General features: G+C 41.2%; 1 protein-coding gene across 2 annotated transcripts in view; it reads right to left on the reverse strand.

The window, feature by feature from the left end:
- ACVR1 (activin A receptor type 1) overlaps positions 1 to 18,395 on the reverse strand; it is a 129,308-nt gene that overhangs the window by 21,125 nt on the left and 89,788 nt on the right. For both annotated transcript variants that reach the window (XM_007111810.4, XM_028478186.2), the window contains 4 exons: positions 16,293 to 16,556; positions 13,935 to 14,146; positions 9,883 to 9,982; positions 6,156 to 6,302 (listed from right to left, as the gene is read on the reverse strand). In XM_007111810.4, coding sequence (XP_007111872.2) covers positions 6,156 to 6,302; positions 9,883 to 9,982; positions 13,935 to 14,146; positions 16,293 to 16,556 — 723 coding nt within the window. The remainder of the gene's footprint in view (positions 1 to 6,155; positions 6,303 to 9,882; positions 9,983 to 13,934; positions 14,147 to 16,292; positions 16,557 to 18,395) is intronic.

Below are 18,395 nucleotides of genomic sequence, written 5' to 3' on the forward strand. Positions count from 1 at the left end.
TGTTTTCCTCTAAGAGTTTTATAGTGTCTGGCCTTACATTTAGGTCTTTAATCCATTTTGAGTTTATTTTTGTATATGGTGTCAGGGAGTGTTCTAACTTCATTCTTTGACATGTAGCTGTCCAGTTTTCCCAGCACCACTTATTGAAGGGGCTGTCTTTTCTCCATTGTATATTCTTGCCTCCTTTATCAAAAATAAGGTGACCATATGTATGTGGGTTTATCTCTGGGCTTTCTATCTTGTTCCATTGATCTGTATTTGTTTTTGTGCCAGTACCACACTGTTTTGATTACTGTACCTTTGTAGTAGAGTCTGAAGTCAGGGAGCCTGATTCCTCCAGCTCCATTTTTCTTTCTCAAGATTGCTTTGGCTCTTTGGGGTCTTTTGTGTCTCCATACAAATTGTGACATTTTTTGTTCTAGTTCTGTGAAAAATGCCAGTGGTAGTTTGATAGGGATTGCGCTGAATCTGTAGATTGCTTTGGGTAGTATAGTCATTTTCACAATGTTGATTCTTTTAATCCAAGAACATGGTATATCTCTCCATCTATTTGTATCATCTTTAATCTCTTTCATCAGTGTCATAATGTTCTGCATGCAGGTCTTTTGTCTCCTTGGGTAGGTTTATTCCTAGATATTTTATTCTTTTTGTTGCAGTGGTAAATGGGAGTTTTTTCTTAATTTCGACCTGTACCTTTTAACCAGTGGTTCTCAAACTCTTCTCAGGTTCTTTGGCAATGCTTTACAGTACTGCAACAAGGAAATATTTTCTGCTATCTACCGAAGGCAGTGGTAAATGGGAGTGTTTCCTTAACTTCTCTTTCAGATTTTTCATCATTAAGTGTATAGGAATGCCAGAGATTTCTGTGCATTAACTTTGTATCCTGCTACTTTACCAACTTCATTGATTAACTCTAGTAGTTTTTCTCGTAGCATCTGTAGGATTCTGTATGTATAGTATCATGTTATCTGCAAACAGTGACAGTTTTACTTCTTCTTTTCCGATTTGGATTCCTTTTACTTCTTTTTCTTCTCTGATGGCTGTGGCTAAAACTTCCAAAACTATGTTGAATAACAGTGGTGAGAGTGGGCAACCTTGTCTTGTTCCTGATCTTACAAGAAATGGCTTCAGTTTTTCACCATTGAGAACGATGTTGGCTGTGGGTCTGTCATATATGGCCTTTACTATGTTGAGGTAGGTTCCCTTTGTGCCTACTTTCTTGAGAGTTTTTATCACAAATTGGTGTTGAATTTTGTCGAAAGCTTTTTCTGCATCTATTGAGATGATCATATGTAAACCACATGATATTCATCTTTAATAACTTTCTCCAAAATGAATATCCCAAACTATAGAAGCACCCACTCAAAAGAAACTAAATTACTGCTATATATTTGCATAGCCTTTACTGATTCCTTTGGCCAAGGGAGAGCAGCATCTGATTGACTGAGTGATTGATTAAATAAATAAATAAATACAATTTATTCTCTCACCTTCTCTAAGTCCCCGAGTTCTTAGAGAAGGATTTTTGTCTGTCCCATTAGTTAGGCTCTAGACCTTCAAAAAAACTGACTTTTATATAAGATTTTTTTAAAAACTATTTACCACTCAAGTGTGAATTGTACAACTATATTTGCTTCAACATGCTAGAGCATTTTTATGGGACTTTTGTATTTTGAGTCAAAGCACTCTACTGTTAGTGGAGACTGAACAGGTGCCCATACATTGGAAGCCTGGCCCAGCCATTGGACGTGTTCATAACACCGAGAGAACGTGATTAGGGCAAAAGCCTCTTACATAACAGCCAAAGTCATCCTCCCAGGTGCCTCATAAACTAAAATAAAACCCCAAATCTTTAGTGAGGTAAGCAGTGCCCTTGTAAGCCTCTCACTGGCAGCTCTCGTGGGAACCAGGCGCTGGGCAGCTCTGATACCTAAGGAGTCAGGCCACCATGCTGGGGAGCACAGGGCTTGAGAGTGTTGGGCCCCAGAGCCAGACTACTGGGCATCCATACGGCTCACCATCCTGAGCTGGGTGATCCCACGTGTCACATAAAATCGCCACCTTGGTTTCCTCACTTATAAGATATGGATAGCCCCGTCCTGTATCTCAAAGGGTTATTGTGAAAATAAAGAGTTATTGTAGGTAGAATGCTTCATATGATGCCTACCACACAGTAAGTGTTCAAGAGTAGCTGGTTAATATTACAGTTCAAAATAGTTCTGGGTTCAATTACAGCCCCAAAGTTTGTAATTTAATATATTTTTCAGGTAGTTTCCTTCACTTCCAATTGGTCTCAAGGAATTCTGACTGATTAAATGGTTAAGCAGTACCTTTTAAGAGTATGTGGCAGTTCTGGAGATGGAGGGTGGTGACGGTTACACAACATGATTGTACTTAAATCTCGCTTATATGATTAAAATGGTCAACTTGGGCTTCCCTGGTGGCGCAGTGGTTGAGAGTCCGCCTGCCGATGCAGGGGACACGGGTTTGTGCCCCGGTCCGGGAAGATCCCACATGCCACGGAGCGGCTAGGCCCTTGAGCCATGGCTGCTGAGCCTGCGCGTCCGGAGCCTGTGCTCCGCAACGGGAGAGGCCACAACAGTGAGAGGCCTGCGTACCGCAAGAAAAAAAAAAAAAAAGTCAACTTAATGGATATTGTACCATTTTTTTAAGTGCTATAATCGCTCTTAAAAATTTATTTTATTGAAGTAGAGTTGATTTACAATGTGTTAATTTCTGCTGTACAGCACAGTGATTCAGTTATACATATATATATATATTCTTTTTATATTCTTTTCCATTATGGTTTATCACAGGATATTGAATATTCCTGTGCAATACAGTAGGACCTTGTTGTTTATCCATCCTATATATATTAGTTTGCCTCTGCTAATTCTGAACTCCCCTACTCCCCTCTCCCTTGCCAACTACAAGTCTGTTCTCTATGTCTGTGAGTCTGCTTTTGTTTCATAGATAAGTTCATTTGTGTCATATTTTAGATATAAGTGATATCATATGTACCATAATCTTTTTTTTAAGTGTAAGATGAGACTTTGGAGTGCAATTGTCGTATTAACTGAAACTCCCTGGTTTCAGTCATGAGGAAAGAGCTCAGAAACATACAACTTTGGCCCAAAGTCACAGAGTGGGCCTTTAATGATGCTGAGAGTAGAACTGGCTTCCCAAACTCCCAGACACTGTTCCAACCACCAAACAGAGCCTCCCGTCATTCACTTATCTGCTGACTTCTACACCAGACACAGCAGAAGGAAGAGCTGAAATCCAAACTAGTCATTGGAAAGATATCATTTTTGGGGGGGATAAACAAGGAGGGCCCAGAATTTTATACGTGTGTGTGTGTGTGTGTGTAATTATGTATTTCGAGGGGGCTAGAGTTAGCAATACTCAAGGGTGGGGGAAATCATGATATGATATTCAAAACAATCTTTTGATAGAAAAGAAAATGTCATCGAAAACCTTAAAGTCTCTACATCCAAAAAACTGCTAAGGCAGGGAAAGAAGTTTAACTAAAAAAGGTGGTACATTTCTACAAGCTGTCTCAACTAAGAGGACTGACTACACAGTAAAATTAATCCATATAGCTGTAATTATGATGAGGGTAGTAACAAGATCTCATGAATTCACAATTTCCATGGATCATTATGTAATAAGAAGGGGACAATGTTTTGCCTTCTGTGATCACACGAAGGGAACCTAACTTCTTTCACATGAATCATACTGCAAAGGTGACTTTCAAATTTCCTGCGTGATTAAATCCAATTTAATCAATATTTACTAAGCACCTACCACGTGCAGGGAACTGTCCTCAGGACTGAGTGTGAAAGCAAAAACAATGGAAATAATTCTTGTCCTGGGTGTACCGTGGAGTGGTATCACAGGTCATTTAACTCAAGAGCATGGATAAAGTGACTACTTGCATAGCACGGCAACATCTAGAGTGTTTTGCTCAATAAGCCCATAAGCCCATGAGCCCACAAGAAGACAGGGGCTGCCTGAACATGGCCTTCCTTCAGTGAGTCTCAGACCCCACGTGCTTCTCAGAGTACATGCACCTGCCCGTTAAGAGTACTTCTACTGTTTAAAGATAAGTACTTCTTGTACATCATGACTTTTAACACAGCCAGTGGTTTATCTGTTACCCAACCTCAGTCTGTTCCAGTGTCAGAGGAAAAATTGGGACATTTAAAGGTAATTTTGACTGTAGATGAATTTTCACCTCACACTATGACTCTAGAATCTAAGAAGCAATTCCATGAGCTAACTACCATGTGGTTAAGAGTTAGACCATCCGGTGTGATTCTCAGCTCCATTATTTAACCTGCTGGGTGACGTTAACCTCTCTGCACCTCCGTTACCTTATCAGTTACAACCAGGAAAATAAGAATATCTGCCCTCTTATGGTCCTGGTGAAGATTAAATAAGAAAATGTGCATGACACAAAGCAGTGCTTACTGCATAGTAACTAGTCATTGTTGTTAACACACATGCATCTAACTGCAATACAAGGCGGTCACGATAAGAGTTATATAGGAGGTAAAAAGTGCAGGAGTGCAGAAAAGCCCAAGTAAATCCCTTGCGAGAGTCTGGAAGGGAACTAAGAAGTTTTGATGAAGGAAGGAGTGGGTGGAGGGTGGAATGGGGATAGTGGGTGACCAAGAGCAACATGAATGAAGACACAGACAGCTGAATGTTCAAGGGCAATCCCAAGGAGTGACAAATACTGGAACTGACTGCATGTGGGCATATTTGTACAGGAAGTAGCAGAGTCCTCTTGGGACCCCAAAAGAGGGAGTCTGGAATGCCAGGCCCAGAAGTCACAAATGTTGCAAGCGATGTGGGAGTCATCAAAGACACTCTGAGCAGAAGTGTCTCAGCTCCCCAGTGGAAGATAATTCAGTGTGGCAAGATGGGCTGGAAAGGAGAGACCCATAGCAACGATACAAGTGAGGAGGCCGAGGTGACGGCGAGGGCACAAGGGGGAAGGGAAGGGGAGAAAATGACAACAGCAACTGAGACAAGTCTGAGATGGAACAACCACCAAACTGTTAGAGCAAAGCTTTGGACAACTGTCAAACCATGATCTGTAGACAACCTGACTCAGGCTTAATACTAAACTGGCAATACTGGAATAGAAATAAATTCTGGCAATGGCCTTCCTATAAGCCAAACCTGATCCCGTAGCCATTAAGTGGCCAACACTATCCTATAAAGAGCCCAATTCTATAGAAACTTTATAGGCACTATTAAAGAAGCACTTCAGGCAGCATTCATCCATCATATATGTATTAGTATAAACACACGTAGAAAAACTTCAAAAACAAAGAAGTCAATGGGCTAAAGGAATATTCTAACCCTTTATACTTCCATAGCAGTATTTCAATGGGCTCTTCACATATTTCACAAATGTTTCCAAGCTTTAGTTTCCAAATTAAAATGTATGCTAAATCCTTCTCTAAATCTGGGCTTTAAAAACGATGCCTTGTTTGAAGGAATGTGCATTTAATTACGATATCCCTGGGAGCTATGAATCTCTAGGAAATCGTCCAAAGATCTTTCTTAGTTTGATTCAAGTAATAAATATTCAAAAAGGGTGGGGTAAGCAGAACTACAGAGGAAGCCTTGAAGTGAACAATATGGGGCAATTTTTATTTTTTATTTTTTTTTTTTGCGGTATGCGGGCCTCTCACTGCTGTGGCCTCCCCGTTGCGGAGCACAGGCTCCGGACGCGCAGGCTCAGCGGCCATGGCTCACGGGCCCAGCCGCTCCGTGGCATGTGGGAATCTTCCCGGACCGGGGCACGAACCCGTGTCCCCTGCATCAGCAGGCGGACTCTCAACCACTGCACCACCAGGGAAGACCTGGGGCAAATTTTTGTTATTTAAATAACAACCTGCAGGAACACTTAGCAATAACAATTTCCTTTTCATCATCCAGAGAATCTTCAAACTTAGCTTCTTTGCAGACTTACACAAGAAATTCATGTGAAAAGAAAATTAAACAGCGTATAAATGCTGATGGTCCCTATGTCACCATTTAGGAGAGACTTGTGAATTCAGACACACCAAATCTGAGAGGGCAAAGGCAGGCAATTATTTCTTCCTAGAAAAAAATGAGGGGATTATTTTTGTACTTACCTAAAATATTTTCATGCCTCAGCATCACAGTGTTGTACAATTCTGTTTCCCTGAACCACGACTTCTCATCCCGGGAGGAGAAGATCTTCACAGCAACATTCTCCCCTTGCCAACTGCCCCTCCACACCTCACCATACCTGCCTTTCCCTGTGGAAAGCAACACAGAGGTGACATTGGACAGTAGAACAGGACAGGTAGCCAATGAACTTCATGCTAGCAACTCTTAATCCCTCCCATGGAAAAACACAACTCATGGGTATAAATACCACTACTTTTTGCCTGTAAAGACATCCAAAAATAAGGTGGAAACTGCCCCTCCCGGCCACCCTACTGTGCTATCAAATGAAACACTCTCAGAATCTGCATCTGTACAATGAGCTGCTAATTACAAAGTTTACATTTACATTCCTCTGTGAAAAGGTATGAAATGCATATGGTTTGTAAAAGCACATGAAAGTTAGTAAAACTTAGAAAATGGTACAGATTATTAGATTTCAATGTTGATGAAAGCCAAAAAGCGTGAATGGGGCTTAACTGAGTAACTTACTTGATTCCTTCCCTTAATAAAGGATCAACATCGGCATTTTCTAAGAGTCCAAATTTGTGAATTTACATATGCATTTATATTTTTCACAAAAGAGATCACTGAGTTTGAGATATATGTTCTGAAGGATTAACACGCACGCACACACACACACACACACACACACACACACACACAGGACAATGCTATGTAGGAGATCGACAGACAGCCACTGCCATCCTTAAAGGATTTCTTGGCAGAGGATATTTCAAAAGAGGATCTGCAAAGTCTTAAACACATAATCCCAGAAGAGTCCCGATTTCTGACACTGGTCATGGGTGTTCGCTTGCAAGACAGTCCCCGTGATGCCACAAGTGGGTGACACTGACAAGGCCACTTGGAGAAGACATTTTCAAAAAACGGTGACGAGTTGTGATCTGATCTGAGGAGTTCGTGCCCCCTCCTGCAGCCCCAGCACAACTGTCAGCTTGTCAACTACATGCTGCTGCTCCCGTTTTTCTCCTTAATGACAGGCAGGTGATCAGGGAGGTTGGGAGGAGGAGGGAATTACCACGACACTGTGGGGATCAACACGGGCTATGATCAAGGAGAAGACAGACGCAGCACCTAGAAAACGGTGCAGCAGGAGATACGAGTTGCAGGGCAGCGGGGCCTTCTACCAAGGCAAGTGGCTGCTGGGAATCCCAGCTGGTAATAAGCTGCTGCAGCACCACCTATATATACAGGCATGCAGCTCTTTGCTGGAAAACTAAGTCGCTGAGAACCCAAACATGGAGAGAGAAAGCATGTCTGTCCAGGAGATTATGTCTGGACATAATCAAAACATAATCAAAACTGCTCAATCTAGATTCTCTTATGATAAGCAATGTCCCTACTAAATACCAGTGACTAATCCAAAAGAGCGTTAAATGAAGCCAGTAAGTGGTCTTTTGTGGGCCACTGTCAAGTCACAAAAATAGTATTTAGTGCAGGATTAATTTGAATAAAGTCATAGCAATTGCCCAGCATTTGTAGTTTAAGATGAAGGCTAGTGCTAAGATCTACAAAATCGACTGCTACAAAAGAGAACGCTCTTCTTTTCCTGCCTTTGGTTCCATTCTGTATCTTTATTTGCCCTTTGTCCTCATATTCTCATTAGGAAGGAGAGAAAAATATCCCAGAGCATTGTGGACATTACTATACAGTTGCCTTAAATCCTTTTTTTTTAGAGCAAACAGAGATAGATGTCTGCGTAAGTAGACAGAATTGAAACAGAAACCCACTTAAATGGTTTTCAAAGGCTGTTAAGTTGTCAAATGCTTTTTGCAAATGCAACCTTAGGCGGAAGTCCCTGAAAACAGAAGCAGAGCTGCCCAAAAGTCCTGGCCATGGAGACCCAGAAGTGGGGGTCCCTAAAGCACCTGAAATTTGGAGATTCATTGATCACCATCTGTTAACAACGGATCTAGTCCAACTTCTCATGTTTTTCAACCAAAAACGGTAACATATTATCCAAACAGTTCTTTACATACATTTTTATTCAAGCCTGTACTACATGAACGCTAACGAGATGCTACTGAAAGGCATGGCTCTTTAGCACTGAACCAATAAAATGCTATAAATGAACATAAACTATTTCAAAAAATGCTGAAGAATATCTGTACAACCGGAAACAGTATGCATTCTTAAAGGTGCAGTATTATTTTGCCCTTTGGACTCTGGGGTCCATCTCTGAGGAGCGGTCATGAGGGCTGCTGCTCTGTGAATGGTGAGTGGCCATGGAACAGGAGGATGGGGGGGTAATGTCCCCCTTCACTTCTTACCCCTACCCAGGTACCCTTGTTCATAATCAAATGGGATGTTAGCTGGTACAAGAGGACAACTCTGGTTGTAAGCAGTAAGCACATCGGGGGCTTTTCCATTTTTAGTTTCTCTACTCACAGTCCACCGTGGAGAAGCCTGAAGTTGGAGTTCGGAAACAGTTGCAGTAGCTACAGACGTAGAGAAAAGGCAACAGGCTCCTGCTGGCCACCTGTGTGCCTGAAGGTGGCAGTCACTTTACTACCTCTGCCCACGACCCCCTTCCACTATTACATTTGGGGGTGTCCTAGTTTCCGTGAAAACAGGAAGAAAAGTCAGAGGATAGCAGCCAAGTGGTGAAGGCAGCCTATGTTGGCCCATCACCTCCCAAAAGCAAAAAATGATATGGCAAGAGCTGCAAAGCCAGCCCCCCCCAAAATGGGGAGAACCAGGAGAGTATGGAGATGTTTCCAATCCGTTATTGCTACTGTGGCCATCCCTGCATGCCATCTAAAGCAGAAATTAATGAAAACTGTCATGTGACTTGCAAGTGCCCACCTCATAAAACTAATAAAAAATCAGGACTTTAAAAAAAAAAAGCATTTGCACCACCTTCCTAGAGGGCAATCCAGCAATATATAAGACAAGCCATAAAAAGTCACAAATGTTGATCCAGGAACCCCAATTCCTTGAAATTTATTCTGCGCACTCAAAAGAAGCAACGTGTGCAAAACATTTTTCACACAGTATTGTTAAAGTTATCACGCAACAGACAATCACATAATCTTTAAAATACCTGTGATGTGTACAAATACATGAAAATGTGTGTGAGCATAAAACTGAAAACAGGGACAAATTATATACACACTATGATTATATCTCTATACAAATATGTTCCACTATGGGAAAAAATGTGAGGCCACAGAGAAATGTACACAGCTCTTGTTTAAATAAAGCAGTTATAAAGGGTAGCTTTGGTACATTTATTTCATTTTTTTTTAAGGCAGGGGAAGAGGGAGGAAGTATAAAATTGGAATAATCAAGTTTACTGTCCAAAAGCCGACTTACCTCAAATTCTCCAATGCCTATGGTCAGGAGCAGCCATGTTAGTTCATTTTCAAGCATTCCCATTATCCTGAAGGGTCTACTTAAAACTGAAATCTTTTGACTGGGCACTCTGTATCCTGCCTAGTGGATACTAGTGGATACTAGTTCTTTGACAAGAACTTCACCAAGTTCAAGTGCTCCAACACAAGTCACAGATTAGAGGCATACTACCACATGGCTACCTCACATCTCCTGACGTTTAACAGGCAAGAGGCAACACGAAGCAGATTTTCCAAGGTCCATCCTACTTCTAGAACCACAGCACATAACCCGCAAAGAAAGGGAAAAAAGAATTACCAACACACTCCAGCAGTGTGATCTGACGGGCTACTGTTCTTTGTACCAGAAAAGGAAGACCAGAGCCGCTTCCCGACGTACACGAATGATCCAATAAATCCTGTGGTTCAAAACAAGGAGAAAGAGAAAGTATTGAGGAACTGCTCCCAGGTTAGAGTATGAGCGTGCACGTGGGTGTAACTGGCATGGAGGCAGTGGTCCAGGACACATGGCCTGTTCGTGTGCATGGAAAGCCCCACTGGAGGAAGAACTGGTTTTATTTCTTAGGAAAACCAGAAGCTAGCCCTTTCCCTAATATGGGATAGGTTTTCCTGAGGGATGAGTAGTCCTTTCTTGTATCCAGAGTTTTAGAAGAAAATATATAAAGAAAGAAGCTGAGTGGACAAAGTTAAAGATGTAAATTAAAAAGTCCAGGGCTTCCCTGGTCGCGCAGTGGTTGAGAGTCCGCCTGACGATGCGGGGGACACGGGTTCGTTCCCCGGTCTGGGAAGATCCCACATGCCGTGGAGCAGCTGGGCCGGTGAGCCATGCCGCTGAGCCTGCATGTCCGGAGCCTGTGCTCCGCAACGGGAGGGGCCACAACAGTGAGAGGCCCGCGTACCCCCCAAAAAAAAAAATAAAATAAAAAAATAAAATAAATAAAAAGTCCAACATGCAGGGCTGAGCCCAAGGGGAAACAGTAGCTAGAAGAGCAAGTGGAGCAAAAATCAAAGGCCTTCAAGTCCAAGAGCTGAGCAAAATTGACCATATTCGGCCCTGCTCAGAATACCTATCAAAGGATGCACTTTAGCTGACATGCCAAGGAACTCTAATAAGGAACAAACAAATTAGGAATAAGAACCAAATGACTCTAATGTTGTTTGTCTTGTAAAGACTCCAATGGCCATCTGAGTCCTCAGACTGGTACACTCAAGCAGAGAGGGCTACCTGGATGGAGGTTACTAGGTAGGTGGGGAACAAGAGTCACAAAATTAACACCTCTATGTCATTTCTCTTTTTTGTTAACAGTTGTCTACTTTTAAAAAAAACCCATTTTTTTTAATTGAAAGACTCTTTAAATTCTATAGTGCTTTACAATTTTCAAAACTTTCTCACGGGGGCTTCCCTGGTGGCACAGTGGTTGGGAGTCTGCCTGCATCACGGGTTCGTGCCCCGGTCCGGGAGGATCCCACATGCCGCAGAGCGGCTGGGCCCGTGAGCCATGGCCGCTGAGCCTGCGCGTCCGGACCCTGTGCTCCGCAACCGGAGAGGCCACAACAGTGAGAGGCCCGCGTACCGCAAAAAAAAAAAAAAAAATTATCTCACACATGATTTCATATACTGTATGTCATTCTCGATGTCAGTTACCCACAAAGCAGAGAGAAAAAATATGAATTTCATTGAAACATAAAACCATGCCCCAAATCTACTTCTAAAAATGAACACACTGCAAAAAAGATTCCCAATTAGTTCATTCATAAATTTTCCCTTCTTACTCTCAGTGCAAGCCAAGAAGCAGAAGCATTTTTGAATCAGGAATGGATTATCTATAATAAACAACATTGTGCCCATGGTGATTGTGGGAAGGTTGCAGTAATGTTGATCTAACACTCCCCAAAGCTGTCCTTTCCCAAACATTTTAGCTGGCCTGTTACATTAATACATTGCCTTGTTTGAGTTTCATTGTCTTTTACTTACTCTGAGCACCACTGTGAAGTACTGTTGATCAGCAAAATTACCAAAATCTGAACATCTAAAGGAAGAAATTTAGAATCCTTAAAAGCCGCAAAATGGATATTCAACAAGAAACGGAATGTAGATGAAGTAGAGTTTCACATCTCCCTATCTCTTTTGCTGTTCGTTTTTCTCTTTATTCATTCAATTTTTTTGAGAGAATAATTCTGAAATTACTATAAAACTAATGTGTTGTTTTTTCATAATGTACAATCCTGGTTCTAAACCGAGTTCACAGACTTCAGGGCGGGTGGAATCGACCAAAGACTAACAAACATCTACTTCAACTCTTGGATCCCAAGACTTCTTTTTCAGTGTAGGAGAGCTGTTTGTTTAGTAAGGTACACATTGCTGAGTCATATAAATGAGAATATCACTTAAATAAGCAAGTATGTAGACCAATAATAACAACTTGTTTTTAAACAGTGTTGTTTACTGTGTCATTATATCGTGATATACTGTCATCTAAAACGGTTGAGTTGAGAAGACTATTTTAGCATATTTGAAAGCATTCTGCTTTCAAAATTATAGAAGCCATTTAAATAATAATTTACACTAGAGATTCCTATCAGTGCCCAATGTGATTAGTTATGTTAGCAGTTCTGAGGAACAAAGTTCTGACTACTGCTCAAGTTTTGTCAAGATTCAGCCTTGTATCGTCCTTGCTCCTAACTCAATGAATTCATTTAATTTGCCTTAAAACTTGAAACAAACTTCTAAGTACACTTCTAAAGAAAAACTATATTTTTCTACTTTTTGAATGAAATGTCCTTATCTCCTCTTTTCCCAGTTTCACTGTAGCACAATTAAATAGGTAGGTAAAAGGAAGATAAACAAGGTTCCTTCCCCTTTTTTTTTCATACAAAAAAGTACACTTGACTGTGGTCCAGTGATGGGAAAGGCAGTAGGATGGGATATTTCCCAGCCTGTATCAGCCACCATCAAATGTTTTAATAACTCGCCAAGGGTAGTAGTCCAGGTGTAGCACCTGAGCTACAAAGACTGGTGAGGGCAAGCCTTCTCCAGCAAAAAGGCTTAAGTGCAGAACTCCCAGACACTTTTAAGTTTGTTGTCTAGCAGAACAAGACTTAATACAGATGATCTTACGTGATGGCGTCAAATAACACTGAATCACATTAAAAGCTACCACCTTGACCATCTTTCAATTCATCAGTCAATGACAAGGAGAGTCTCAATTTAGTACTGGCATGACTTTAACATCTTTCTAACACAAATCTTCACCTTTTTTAAAGGGGGCATCCTACTCAGCACAGTACCCCTGTAGAATGTTATTACTTTTCCTTTCGGCATTTGATGGTAACCTATTCAACAGCATGCAATCCCTTTTCTCACTTAAAGTTTAAAGGTGCTTTAAAATTAACACTTGACAAACGATTTTAAAAAGTGAAAAAAGGAAGTCAGTCGCTTTTCAATGTGATTTCATCATTTTAAAATGTGCAAAAGAGTAACTTTAAAACATACAAATACAATGGTTCCAAACCCTGTGCTAGGGTAGCTGCTAGCCACACGTTGACACTGAGACAATGAAATGTGGCTGATCTGAACCGATATGTGCTGTACGTATAAAATACACAGATTTTGAAATTTTAGTTTTAAAAAAAGATGCAAAATATCTAATTAATAATTCTTTAATTATATGTTGAAATGATAATAATTACATATGTTAAGTATATTCTTAAAATATCACCTGTGAAGTTTTTTTTAACTTTTTTTAAGATGGCTACTAGAACATTTTAAATTACAGATGTGCCGCACGTATTGCTATTGGACAGCACTTGTTTAACCAAATGAGTGCAGTCCACAAGGGGGCGGCACAGGAGCACGAAAAATTTAATCGCTGCTTTTTTGGATGTCAGGTTTTAAAAGTCTTAAATTACAGGGCGCTGAAATAATCTAGAAGGGAAAGTGATTTTTAATATTAAGCAAAAGGTGCTTTTTTTGAAAGCACTTTTACTGCTAAAAATAGAGTAACTGAGTACCATAAATTCCAAGCCCTCCCCCACCATCAAAATTATAGGCAACCATTGTCTGTCCCTGTCCCCTTACTCCAAAAAGAAAAATAACCACCAAGGATCGACTAAAATAAATCCACTCCCTCATTTAATGTAAATGTCTGTCTAAAATAAATGTTCTCATGTAAGGGAGACTAAACTCACATAGGGGTGCCGGCATATACTTGCTGAAGACATAAGTGACCAGTAGCATGTGTGCACTCACTGTCCAGTCACCAGTTACTGGTTAGCATTTCGTGCTTGAAATAAGAAAGCATCTTCAGCCATCTTTGTTATGCTTGGGGTCCCCTGGGGCCACACACTCACTGCTAACGTGCTGTCTCCGACATTGGTGGTGATGAGCCCTTCGATGGTGCCATACTCCACATCTCTGGGGTTGAGGCGTTCTTGGTTGCGCCTTTTAAATTTTCGGAGAGCAACTCCCAGCAGGCAGGCTAGAAGGCAGACTGCAAACACTACAGACAGAATGATGAGGCCAACCTCCAAGTGGAAATTCTGTGTTCCAGGAAAGGATTTCCCTGGAGATGGGAGAGAGATCATTGTTTACTTATTATTAATAAGCATAACCAATGCCTAACAAGTAGCTCGCTCCCGATCCTGACCACACAGTCTCGCAAGTCACAAAGTGTTGAAACTAAAACTTCCTAATACCTGGCCAACGGCCCAGTCATTTAACCATTATTCATTTAGACACAATAGGAGTTTGAAAAAATTCCACTGAGAACCAATTTATTAATGCATCTATGTGAAAAGTGTTTTTAAAATATAAAGTACTATACAAATCTCTGATACTATCCTTATTAACCTGGATTTGATGTAAGGATGTTTTACCAACAAGCCCTTACAGACACTATGCTGTAATATTCCTATGAGAAAGTGCTATCTGAGTTAAGATCTCTGTGGTCTCTCTCTTCAACGTATCTTGGATGTCTACTGCTGAATTCTCATTGCTATTTTTACATCATGATTTCTGCCTAGGAACCTATTCATTCACCTGTTCTCTAACTCGCTTATTCGATGTTCATTCACTCACTCAAAACGTTCTATCACTGATTCACTCACTCACCTAATCACTCATTCATTCTCTGGCTCAGACATTATTACATACCCATTCAAACATCTGTGCATTCACTCGAATACTCACATGTCACTCGAGCAAATATTCACTTTGCCTTGTGAGTTAAATCAAAGTTTCTCAGTTGCATAGTGAAGGTCCATAATTAAAAGATCCCAAGGCAATAATCACCTCTGAATTTCAGACCCTTTCCTGACATCACGTCACCAAGCCCTGTTCTTCCCCACGTATGCCTTACTCTTTCCACATCCCTGGCCTCTTCAGCCATACAATCTCAAGCCGAACTTCCTATATAAATTTCTTTTAACTTTCCAAATCCAAATTAATCAACAACTTGGCACATGTCACTTGTATGATAAAGTGTAAAGCTAATTATGTACAGCATTAAATTATGAATATTGTGCCTCCCTAATTAAATCAGAAATTCCTTAAGTAAAGAAAATAAATTCTGTGTTACAACTCTAATCTGGCAAAGTGTTCTGCAGATTAGACACTTTTCACAATGCACATATAATTTTTGCATGAATGCAGACATTTCTTCATGGTCCATCCACTCTATTAATAACAATTTAATTCACAAGGTTTAAGAACTTATCCCATCAAGTACCCTTTTAGGTTTAACCATTAAATACTTGACCTCACTTATAAAAACATCTTTTTATTAAAAACTCTCTTTTATTATTGAACCCTATTTGCTTATCAGACTTTAACCTTTTCTATATGCCTTAAGGTCCTCACCATAACTTCAAAAATTATGAATTATGTAACATGATCTTGTATCAGTTTTTTACATTTTTCTGTCTCCTCCCTTTCTGGCCGACATTTCTGGCCGTGGATGCTATTAGTAGCCTCTCCTACGTTTATTTCTTCTTTTGTGAGTGCAAAATTGGTTAAGTATGTCTATTAAAAATGTACTATATATTAAGAAGAGTAAATTTGGCTTGGACTGAGTCTACAAAGACCAAGGTACATTCAGGTTTGTAGGGACTCTGAGATAGCAATTTAGGGCTCATTTTATGAGGAAACAGTTTCAGAGGAGGACTGAAATCCATATTGACTATAAGACGGAGAAGATTCCACATAAACTACAAGGTTGATGTGAAATCTCACTAGCTTCAAGTTTTGGTGATAGATTGCTGGGCATCAGATACAGGTTGTCTCCCTCCTCGTAAAGAAGGAAAGGTATTCCACTCAGACATCAGAGTCTTATGTGCCACTTTCCTCCCTACACACTCAACATAGAGATGAGCATTTACGAAGAAGAACTGTTTCAGAAATTATGACATCATAGCTCCTTTCAGAAAAGGATGTCAGGAGCTGTTCACCTGCTCATGACCACCAAGAGAGATCTGGTCAGCCAAGCCATCCCCAAGGTAGACATCACCTTGCTCACTTTCCCAAAAACATCCATCCTCCTTGTAGATTCCAAAAGGCCATGCCTTTCTCCTCCTCACCAGAGGGACTTCCCTTGTCACCCACTGTTGGAAGAGCAGGAGGAAAGCCTGTGGCTACTTACATCTTTAACCCACACAGAATCAGGAAATACTAACAAAAACCCTTGATCTAGAAATAGAAAAGTCCATGGGAACCTTTAGTGGGCAGCTGGGCCGTGATGTTCCTGTTACACCAGTCCCCTTGGCAGCACTCCACAGCTTGGCCAGGTGACGGCGGGGTCTTACAGGTCATCTTCCCCTGCTCATAGACCTGGAAGCAGCCTTTCTGGTAGACGTGGAAGCCATCGTTTATGCTCAGCGAGGAAAAGCACTGCTGGCCTTCACAGTGGTCCTCATTTCCACAGGAGAGGCCTTCACACACACACATGTAAAGTTTGCGGTTAACCTTGGGCTTCTCATCTGCAAAGGGAAGAGAGGAAGGAAAACAAAAAAAATCACTGCATGGGCTTCCCTGGTGGCGCAGTGGTTGGGAGTCCGCCTGCCGATGCAGGGGACGCGGGATCGTGCCCCAGTCTGGGAGGACCCCACATGCCGCGGAGCGGCTGGGCCTGTGAGCCATGGCCGCTGGGCCTGCACGTCCAGAGCCTGTGCTCCACAACGGGAGAGGCCACAACAGTAACAGGCCCGCGTACGGCAAAAAAAAAAAAAAAAAAAAAATCACTGCATGGGTTTTAACCCCATTGGGGGAACAATACAGTCTCTCCAAGACCATTACAAACACGTTAACCAAAGTCAGGTGAAGTATCACCACTGGCCATGATTTCCATATTTCTGTTATTTTGTAACTCTCAGCTGACCAACCACCAAATAATAATCACTTCTCAAGATATGAATGTGTTTATATAAGCTGGGTACTCTTTTATATCCTATACTAGGCCAAAGAATGATTATCATCTGTCCACACGTTTCTGAAAATGAACTTCTCCCACTGTGGTTTTCATGGTATCTTTGGTCTGATGGGCTCTCACATCCCGATTCTTGAACCAAAATAAAATGTTTTACCAGAACATAATGCTCATCACCTTTATTTTGTGTTTTAAAAAAAGGCTCCTAAATATATGGCATCTGTTAATACCAGCTCCCGTTAGCTCCACACGAACCTCCATCAACTACTAATACAGGATTGCTGACATTGCTGCCGTCACCTGTCTGCTTCAGAAATACATCAGTATAGTAAGAGTTCGCAAGGATGCACGGTCTATACTTACATATCCATATTATCAATATTGTCAGCTAAATGTCTAGATTAATTTTTTAGTAGTACAACACTGAAGTTTTTACATTAATTAAGAGACTAAACACTGCTTAAACATTTTCAACTGGCAGAAAAAAGTTGGCCCCAATTATTGAGGATGAGGGCACAAAAAGACAAAGGAAATAAAACAATGTTTGAACAGTAAGGTAACAAGTGGGACCAAAGGAATAGCCCACACAGGTGGGTCCAAGGTGCAAGATGGATCATCAGTGAATCACACCGAACCAGACCTCCTAATTGCCTCTTTCTGAAAACACTCATTTACAGTTTCATCTTTCAAATCACTCTTTCTTTTCCCCTCTTTTGTTAGAATAATTAGTTCAGACTTGCTGGTCCCAACAGTTTCCACCAGTGGGGAAGGAAAGTGAAGACAGAATGTAAACAGCCAAGTCCTAGAGGCCACTGATTAGCTTGATGAGACCACTTTCACCAAAGCACTGTTCGTATAAAGAGAGTCAGCTTTCAAAACTCCCTCCGAAGGTCTACAGCACAGACAGGCTGCCTTCTAATCCCTGAACCCTCTGTAGCAGGTCTGTGAGAGAACTGCTTCTTTCTTAAAATAACAGGTTGGATGGCTGTGCTTTCAAGAGGAGACCTTAAGGTAAGGTCTTTGAAAATGTCAAGTTCATTTACACAGATTTGTGTGGGTGTGTGTAGAGGTGTGGGTTATCTCAGAAAGAGAAAAAGCATTCTTCACCTTTCTTCTTCCCTCTTCAAAGGAGTGAAAAATAGTTCACTGCCCACTGTAATGTGGGTGCCTTGTCCCACAGAGTAAGGGCATGCAGACACACAGACACAAGCCTTCTATTTATAATTGACTTGCTAGGTCTTCTGAAAACCACAAGGGGCTCATCCAAGAGCAAAGACATGCCCGAAAGCAGAAAATCCAAAATAGCCTCTGACAGTGTATGTATGTCACCAGACTCACCCCCGAGGATCAAGAGCCCGCAGACATTTTTAATGAGCAATAACTTTAATGAGCC

This window comes from Physeter macrocephalus, chromosome 2 (genome assembly GCF_002837175.3).
Source record: "Physeter macrocephalus isolate SW-GA chromosome 2, ASM283717v5, whole genome shotgun sequence".
NCBI classification, from domain to species: Eukaryota; Metazoa; Chordata; class Mammalia; order Artiodactyla; family Physeteridae; genus Physeter; species Physeter macrocephalus.